Source organism: Ictalurus punctatus, chromosome 17 (genome assembly GCF_001660625.3).
Source record: "Ictalurus punctatus breed USDA103 chromosome 17, Coco_2.0, whole genome shotgun sequence".
NCBI classification, from domain to species: Eukaryota; Metazoa; Chordata; class Actinopteri; order Siluriformes; family Ictaluridae; genus Ictalurus; species Ictalurus punctatus.
In genome coordinates this window covers 5,116,887-5,127,012 of record NC_030432.2, presented here as the reverse complement: position 1 = coordinate 5,127,012, position 10,126 = coordinate 5,116,887, and the positions used below count along the sequence as shown (strand labels likewise).

At 38.9% G+C, this 10,126-nt stretch overlaps 1 protein-coding gene across 1 annotated transcript; it reads left to right on the top strand.

Annotated features, from left to right (window-relative positions):
* The first annotated feature begins 5,571 nt into the window (after positions 1-5,571).
* On the top strand, positions 5,572-8,738 carry proca1 (protein interacting with cyclin A1). Its single transcript, XM_017491415.3, has 4 exons — positions 5,572-5,977; positions 6,310-6,442; positions 6,770-6,904; positions 6,994-8,738. Exons 1-4 carry the CDS (start codon positions 5,650-5,652, stop codon positions 8,558-8,560), a joined length of 2,163 nt encoding a protein of 720 aa, XP_017346904.1. The 5' UTR covers positions 5,572-5,649; the 3' UTR covers positions 8,561-8,738.
* The last annotated feature ends 1,388 nt before the right edge of the window (positions 8,739-10,126 follow it).

Sequence of the window (10,126 nt, the reverse complement as noted above, 5' to 3'; positions counted from 1 at the left end):
ATGTCAGGCCTTTGTTCCTCGTGTTTTGTTTCATGGTTTTTGATCTTGCTTATAATTTCTCATTTTGTGTTTTGCCTTGCCTCGTTTCTGCCCATTTACCAATCACCTGACCATTTGCATGTTTTTGACCATGACTCTGATTCACGTTTTGGATTTGTCTGTATGCCTCTCTTTAATAAAGCTCTTTTCTGCACTTGCATCTGTCTTCAACCTTCTTATGTGACAGACAATAATATATATTAAATATAATTAAAAAAATAATAATATTAGGTTGTGATATCCACAGCCATAACTAAATAAAAAAGATATCACTGGCTATGCTTCATGGACCTTCTGGGGACAGGAAGAGAGATAGACAAGAAAAAATAAAATAAAATAATAAAGTCACAAGTACATGAATAAAGTATGCGCCTTTATATGTTCTGAAAATTAAAGCTTCACAGAACACAGCATGGTTTTAGTGAACTTTAAAGTTTTATTAGAGGAATTCAAGTGGATTAACTTGCTTGGGTAGTAAGTCCAGCAGATTCATATAAATGTATTAGCAAGCATTAAATAAGCCTATGTTAATTTAGGGGGTTTGCCAAGAGTGTGGGCTGTTTGCCTCTGCTGATATTTCATCATTTGTTTCTGCCTCCCAGATTCCATTGTGCACAAGCTTATTGCCCACAATGCGCATTACACAAATTTTTAGAGAGCAGAACAAAACACTGAGTCTGTCAGAGACGCTTATTTTCCACTTTAATGTGGCTCTAGTTGGGGGACCTGCAAGAACGATGTGCATCAGTCCACAGCGTTCCTGCAAAGTTTAACATGCTTAACTGTAACTGTTCAGCTACATTTCATTTTATATGTCACAAGATTACTCAGATATTCTAGACCATATAATCTTATACTAGCTTCTAGTAACAGAACATAATGGTCTTTTGTGAACAGCTACTGTAGACTGAGAAGTTTTCAAAACACTTAGCAAACAATCATAATATACTTCTATCAATTTGCACAAGTTCTTCAACACATTTAAACTATTGATATTGTGTAATATAACAATCACATTAGTTAATTTCTTGCTTATTCTGAAGCAAATTCCAAATGAGACATAATTCAGTTCAAGCATGGCTGAGCAGTTGGGGGTTAAGAGCATGGCTTGAGGGCATTATACTGCAGAAACTTAACTCTTGAGCTTCTACTGTGCTATTTTTTATATGATTTTTATACACTATAATTTGCTAAATTATTTACAAATAAATAATTGAGAAATTGTGATAGCATAAGTATTAACCTCACTGCCGTAAAACCTAAATTAGTTCTGGTAACATACAGTGGTGCTTGAGAGTTTGTTAGAATTTTCTATATATCGGCATAAATATGACCTAAAACATTATCAGCTTTTCACACAAGTCCTCAATGTAGACAAAGATCCCAATTAACAAAAGAGACAAAAATATTATACTTGGTCATTTATTTATTGAAGAAAATAATCCAATATTACATATCTGTGGGTGGCAAATGTATGTGAACCTCTAGGATTATCAGTTTAATTTGAAGGTGAAATTAGAGTCAGGTGTTTTCAATCAATGGGATGACAAGCAGGTGTAAGCAAGCCCCCTGTTTTTTTTGTTTTTTTTTCAAGAACAGGGATCTATCAGAGTCTGATCTTCACACACTTGTTTGTGGAATTGTATCATAGCATGAACAAAGGAGATTTCTGAGGACCTTAGAAAAAGAGTTGTTGATGCTCATCAGGCTGGAAAAGGTTACAAACCCATCTCTAAAGAGTTTAGACTCCACCAATCCACAGTCAGACAGACTGTGTACAAATGGAGGAAATTTAAGACCATTGTTACCCTCCCCAGGAGTGGAGACCAACAAAGATCACTCCAAGAGCACGACGTGTAATAGTCCACAAGGTCACAAAGGAACCCAGAGTAACATCTAAGCAGCAAAAGGCCTCTCTCACATTGGCTGATGTTAATGTTCATTATGCCACCATCAAAAGAACACTGAACAACAATAGGAGAAAGGAGAAAGCCACTGCTCTCCAAAAAGAACATTGCTGCCCTCCTGCAGTTTGCTATACAAACAGCATCATGATGACCAAATATATGAGAACAATTATGAGACAAAGTACTGGAAAAAATATCAAAAAGAATATGGCACTTCTATGACTGTGCACTATGAATGTGAATAACATTGATTATCTTGTTACACTGCCACCTGTAACAGGGTGGGATATATTAGGCAGCAGGTGAACAGTCACTTATCACAGTTGATGTGTTAGGAGCAGGAAAAATGGGCAAGCGTAAGGACCTGTGCGACTTTGACAAGGGCCAAGCTGTGATGGCTAGACAACTCAAAAACAATGGATCTTGTGGTTAGTACCTGCCCAAAGTGGTCCAAGGAAGGGCAACCGGTGAACCAGGGACAGGGCCATGGACGTCCAGGGCTCACTGATACATGTGGGGAGCAAAGGCTAGCCTGTTTGGACCAATCCCACAGAAGAGCTACTGTAACACAAATTGCTGAAAAAGTTGTCAAAACACACAGTGCATCACAGCTTGCTGTGTATGGGGCAGTGTAGCCGCAGACCGGTCAGAGTGCCCATGCTGACCCCTGTCGACGGGCAAAAGCACCTACAACGGGCACGTGAGCATCAGAACTGGACCATGGAGCAACAAAGAAGGTGGCCTGGTCTGATGAATAAATTTTCTTTTACATCATGTGGAGGCTGGGTGCATGTTCATCACATACCTGGAGAGGAGATGGCACCAGGAAGAAGGCATGCTGGCGGAGGAAGTGTGATGCTCTGGGCAATGTTCTGCTGGGACAACTTGGGTCCTGGTATTCATGTGGATGTTACTTTGACACGTACCACCTACCTAAACACTGTTGCAGACCAAGTACACCCCTTCATGGCAATTAAATACTCCCTAATGACAGTGGCCTCTTTCAGCAGGATAATGCTCCCTGCAACATTGCAAAAATTGTTCAGGAATGATTTGTCGAGCATGACAAAGAGTTCAAGGTGTTGACTTGACCTCTAAATTCCCCAGATCTCAATCTGATCGGGCATCTGTGGCATGTGCTGGACAAACAAGTCTGGAGGCCCCACCTTGCAATTTACAGGACTTATACACTGCCTGGCCAAAAAAAGGTCGCAGTTTGGTTTTAAATAAGCAAATACTTAAGAGCCTATGACTGGATCATTATTGCAGTGATTAATACAGTATGTTTCAGCTGGCAACAATTCCTTTTAACCTCAACTAATGCAGTGTGTAGCATCTGATTTCCTAAACAACCCTGTTGGAGGACATATCCCATGGATGTGGAAAAGATGTTACTGTGTTTCAGAAGGGGCAAATTATTGACCTGCAACAAGCAAAGAAAACACCTAAGGAGATTGCTGAAATCACTGGAATTGGGTTAAGAACTGTCCAACGCATTATTAAAACCTGAAAGGAGAGTGGTGAACTGTTATCTTTGAGGAAGAAATGTGATCAGAAAAAAAATCTTGAATTATCACCATCAGAGAGCTTTAACACACTTGGTGAAGTCACATAAAAAAATCGATATTATCAACACGTTATGTTTAATAGTGAAAGTAACAGCATTTTATTTTGGACGTTTTTTTTTGGCCAGGTAGTGTAGAATCTACTGCTAACATCTTGGTGCCAGATACCACAGCAAACACAGTATTGTGTAGTCCATGCCTTGATGGGTCAGAGGTGTTTTGGTATAGCACATGGGGGACCTACACAATATTAGCAGGTGGTTTTAAAGTTAAATTGATTTGGCTGATTGGTGTATCTGCAAATGCTAGAAATGCTCAAGTGACTTTCGCTGCAGCCTCAGAAGCAATCTGTTTACACATCTGAAGGACTTTTGTCCACAACGTTTTATATATACACATTATTATGATTTTATGCATTGCACCGCTGCCACAGAATTGGCTGATTGGATAATTGCATGAATAAGCAGGGGTACATGTGTTTCTTTTAATGTGACCAGTCAGGGTGTGTGTGAACACTTATGCAAGGCTACAATGCACGGTATAGTCATGTAAAAGTTACTAGCCTACTAAATGTTTCTCTTAATAGCATATATGTTACTAAAATGTTATGGTTTATGTTTCTCCAGATCCCCCTTATATAGATTATGGGTCTGGAGTATCTGTAGACCATAAAAAGGACTTCTTCAGTGCAGCTGCTTGTTACATCCTAGACATAACAACAATTTGAATGTTGTGCACAGACTATTTGCATTCGAACAAATGTACCTTCATCGTTTCAGTTGTCCTTTCTGAGATGTAATTGCATTTTTCACTGCATTACAGTCCTACATTTAAAAACGTGGTTCAAGGGATAGAAACACAAGTTGCCAGTTTGATGGTATCTCTTGAACCATTGTTCAAAGTTATTTAAAAAAAAAAAAAACACTGACCAAATAGGCCTATTATATGTCAAAACTACAGTTGTGTGTAAGAGGGTGTGGCAGTGTGTATTGCTTCTCAACAAAAAGGAATCATATTTATGTCATTCATTGCTTATATATATATATATATATATATATATATATATATATATATATATATATATATATATATATATATATACTGCCATGGATGTTATGGAGATTAAAATCCTCTCAAACCATGGCAAACCAGCTCAAAAAAAAAAATAATAATAATAATTCCGCAAAAATAAGTGAAAATTGATTTTGCAACACTATTTGATGGATGAAAAAAAATCATGAAAAGTAAACAAGGAAAATAAAATGAGTAGTATGGAGTTTGCACATATGTTCTAATGAATAGCTCTACACTGACAAAAGGATATAAATAATTGTCTATAGCAACTGATATGAGTAGAACTTTGATGTCGGTTAAAACACTGGTTTACTCTGGTGGTTAGTCTGTGCCCATGTTTAGTCCCCAGAGTTAAAAAACAAAAAAAACAAAACCAACAACAGTGTGGCTCCAATCCAAATCAGGTCACTGTTTCTTTGTGGTGTGTGAAGCTCAATCTCGTTGGGCCTTAGGAATCACCCCATCTCTTGTTGCTGTGGAGACGGTGACAGGCCCCGCCCCTCGCCGCGTCAACAGAGTAAATCTCGAGCTTGTGAAGAATGAAGGGTAACTTTCGGTCAAAGTACTATTTCTCAGTTCATTATCCGAGTGTGAACTCCCCCAGCCCTGGGAAACCACATACGACGCGCATTCATTCATTCATTCATTCATAAATAACTCATTTACAACATGACGCAGGTTTGCAAACAATAGGCTACTCGTGCGTCCATATAGGCCTACTACTCGCAATAATAGGTGACAATAATCGGTTTCTAAAAATGACACCGTATATCTGCAGATAGGAATTACATCGGGCTCTTGTAAGGTAAATAATTAAATTAAATCATTTTACATTAGGCGTTTTTTTTTTTTGCACTGTGTTGCACGCACAACAGGCTAAATAACAGCTTTTCAGATTTACACAGGTTAAAGAGTTCGTCTCATGATGGGAAGATGGAAATTAAGTGTGAGACGAGACCCCTCCCATGATCAGGAGTCTTTTAAAACCAGCTCACTCGAGCATCTGAGGACCGGCCGATCTGGTGCTGTCTCAGAAGCCGTGGTGCTGAAAGTGCAGAGCGGTCATGTGGTCAGTTTTTTTCCTGTTTCTGTCTTACGTAGACGGAGACTTTGCTAAAGGCGAACTTTCTGCTTTAGACGCGGAAAAAGAGAGCCACGTTTCATACTTTCTGCACAATACGACTCCGTGTGCGGACACTTCGGGGTGCCATGTTGGGCTGAGTCCTCAGAAAGCCGACGATGGGAAATCTATGGGTGTAGGACGAGAGACTGAAGACAGGAGATACCCTGCAAGCGACAGACACACTTTGCGGAGATCCAAGCGGGGCTTCACTTATCCCGGGACTCTGTGGTGTGGAGCAGGAAACATCGCCGATAACTACGATCAACTAGGTGAGGATCATTATAATCAAGGTTTTTTATTTTTCCTTTTTTTTTTTTTTGTTATGTTTACATTCTGTGGACTTTATTCATTTAGTAGACACTTATAGGTGATTCATGATACACTTTATATAAAAACAAGAATTGACAAGTTCTTAAACTTGTCCAGCTGTTAAAATATAGCAATTGAATGGACCTTTTATCAGTAGCCTGTATTTATCTTTACTACTTTAAAAAAAAAAAAAAAAATCTTATTTTGTTTATTATATTTATATACACCTCTGATTTTTGCCCTCATTTGACTTATTTTGCGCTTATTTGACTTGTTCATGTCTCCTCTCCAGGAGAGTTTGCTGAGACGGATGAATGCTGTCGTACGCATGACCACTGTCCCCATGTCATTCACTCATTTTCTTCTAAATATGGCTTCACCAACTTTAAGTGGCATTCCATTTCACACTGTGACTGCGACGATGAGTGAGTAACCTCGCTCACTATATATAGCCCTGGAAGCTTACAAAGTTTCATGCTTTGCATGTTTGAACACACAGGAGTTATGTAATTAGATGATTATTAAGATTTTTATGAGTCAAATCAGACGATTTAGAGAAGGGAAAACATCAAGCCATCGAGAAGTATATATGCTGCATTACAGCTAAGGATAAAATATGAAATTGATATAATGTTCACATCCAAGAGTTTATTCCATACTCAATCTGTAACAATTACATGTAACCTTATTTGTTAAGAAGCTGTTCAGTACTTGTGAAAAAATTACAAATCAATAATATTGTCATCCTGCAGAATGAAGCGGTGTCTGAGAGCGGTTAATGACACTTCATCACGGGTGGTTGGCCAGGCTTTCTTTAACGTGATTGAAGCTCCCTGTTTTGAATTCTCCCTTGAGGAGCAATGTGTTGAGCGGCACTGGTACGGAGTGTAAGTAAAACGTATATGTATCTTCTGCATGATATATGATTGCTATACTATATGACTATATGTAATTATTGCTTTCTTTTATTATAAAGGTGTAAGAGATATGACAAAGTGCCTATTGCTGTGATTAGAGACTCAGTGCCCTACGATTTTGGTGACATTGAAGTTATCGATGTGTTGACCATAGCACCTTCTAAGACAAAATTATCTGAGATAGATGAAGGCAAGCAAGAAGAAATTCAGAAGTCGGAAAGCACCTCAAGCACCTCAGGATCCAAAAACCCTGCAACAGAAGAGCCTTCACTTACAAATGTTGTCACAGCAGCTGAGGACTTCATCAAAGTACTTGCTACAGTTTCCACTTCACAAAGCTCATCAAATGATGGTGGAAACACAGGTGAAACACAGGACTCAGATAAGAAGAGGAAGAAGAATGCAGGCAAAAAGAAAAAAGACTCAAAGAAGAGAAGAGGAAAGGGGAAGGGGAAAAAGAGAAAACAAAACACAGGCAGGGTTCTAAAAGCCAATGGGAATGTCACCGGGGCTCCTTCTGCCAACAGAGCAGAGGACATCATCAACAAGAACAATTTTGTGGAGGACTCTGGGAATTTTGACTGGGTCAGCAAGACCGACAACTTCATGAACAGCAAATTCAGTTCTGTGGGAGATTTTCAGTACTCCAATAAGATGATGAGGGATGAGCATCAGAAGACACCTGTCGAGAGACAAGTCAGCACCACCACTGCTGCAGATGCAAAGCAAGATGGCAAAATGTTAAGACCACAAAATCAAATCAAGGATATGGAATTTGTGCAACTCTTCTCCACAGTGTCATTGACTATCACCAGCAAACCTACAACTGCTATACCAAGACAAAGAGTGCCAAAAAAGAAGCAGAGATATCGAACTCCAACTTTCCTCCCTGTAAAAGGCACCCTACACAATATGATGACAGATAACACCGCTGTGAGTAAAACTGAAAGCACCAGCTTAGCAGGTCTGACAAAACACACACCCATCAGTCTACCAGGGGAGGAGGCTCCACACAACGTTGAGTCCCTGCGTGAAAAGGGATCTGCGTTTAATGCCACTGCACAGAATACACCCATTGTTGGAACCAAAAAGCTGAGGTCAAGGCAGAAAGGGGGGAGGAGGAAAAGTCGGAAGCTGTATAGCCCTCCCTCCCCCATAGATCCCTTAACAACAGAAGAACCAAAAGTTCTCCCGACTGACACAACTCAGGAGCTGACTGTTAAACCATTTCCTGAACCACAGAGGCTACAGTATAATGGACCAAAGAACACAGCAGAAAAACCTACAACAGGTACGTCTGGTGAAATTCGACTTAAAACATTAAAGGGCACTGGGGTCAGAAAGAGTGCTTGGCGACCCAAGTCCAACTTATCCATAATGGAGGATGATATCAAGGCAAGGCGAGAAGCCATAGCTTCCAGTACCTCAACAGGTTCAGCTACAACTGATCTGGCTACTCAGGCAAAGGGTGCTGAGGCAAGCATTGGGCAGCTTTTCTCTTCTAGACTACAGACTATCACACCATCCATGCTACCTCTCAAAACTAGAAAATCCAAGAGAAGAAGATCAAAGGAGAGAGATGACAAGAGTAGAAGAAAAAACAAAGGCACAACAACCTTGGTTTAACTACCTGAAACAAAATCAGTGGAATTGTTTCTTAGTAGTTAGCCTGTGTCATGATGATCAGAGTTGTTAGTACAATAAGAAAGACATGATTTAAAGTATACTGTTTTGTAAAACTCAGTGATGGTAAACAGCACATTTGCCAATATCCAACACTGTCACTAAATAAAGCAAGTTGAAAAAACACATTGTCAGGTTATTTGTATTCTATATAATGGAGTTATAATATGCACTGAGTTTGAGCTTTGGTCTTCTCAGACCTTTGCCACTAGAGTAAAAGGATTAAATGGGAAAAGGTTACATTCTTTGCAAAAATGATAATCCAAGTTTGATACCTTCTACCAGCCCTCCAACTCAATGACTATCAGAATAGCCAGCACAGCAAATCCAATCTCTTGTCAGCTGACTCTCACATGTTCAGAAGACATATGTAGAGTGTAGGAAAGCACACATAAAAAACCTACACTGGCTGGTTCAAAAAAGATTCAAAACTGTATGTAGAAATTGACAGATTTTGTATTTGTAAGGAATCTAAAGATCAAGCAAAATAGAACAAAAGAATGCTATGCATCCTCTTAAATCCATAATAATACACTTTTCTTTGCACAGACGGGTAAGAAGTAGGGAACACCAGTCATACGATCATTCAAATTATGGTGTGATGTGAAAACTACACCCATTCCTACTCAAGACTCCTCCCTCAAAGCCCTTTGGTACTTTTCACTTTTAGAGTAGGAGCTATGAAACAATGTGCAGCTTTATTCAGATGGTACAAAAAAAAGAGCATAATAGCATATTACAATGGTTTATACAACAAGCCTGCATTCTATTATATAGAACAAAATTGGTCCAGGTGGAAAAAGGTGGGACTAGTTGTAAAGCTAAAGACCCTGCTGTGCAATTGTACATTAACCATGTTCTTGACCTTGTTCTTTTTCATATTCTAATATGAAGTTGCTTCAAAAAAAGAAACACAAAACCACAGACTAAACATGATCTGTATGAGAGAAAAACAACCTCTTATAAAACTAGCAAAATAAAATAAAACATGTAAAGTGAGAACGACAAAGAAGCAAATACAGTTTCACATGCTGGTAGATTAGGAACATACAAAGCGAGATCTTTGTAGGATTTTTTGGCCTTTTCTGACCCTCATGGTTCTATCTAGCTTGCAGTTTGGGTGAAACAAAGAGCATTTCTTTTCCCTCTCTCTGCCCTGACACATTAACAGTACATATTTGTTCCACACATATAGATATGGATAAAACAACAGAAACACATAATTATATTGATATCAAGTGTTTAATGTGATTCAAAAATCAGTGATTCATTAACTATCCTGCATTGTGTGTGTTGGCAATATTTCCATCCATTTTCATACTTGAGGGACGAAAGTGGCAAACTATCTATTTTGTGCTCCAAAAGGTTGAGGTGCAATTATATTAAGATCCATTAGTTGTGGATGGAGGTGATTTCACATTGGTGGTATTCAAGGGTACTTCTCTCCTGTAGTGTTTATGGAAAGTATCTTCTTTGAATATGGGAATCTCAAGAAGATTCAAAGGTCCA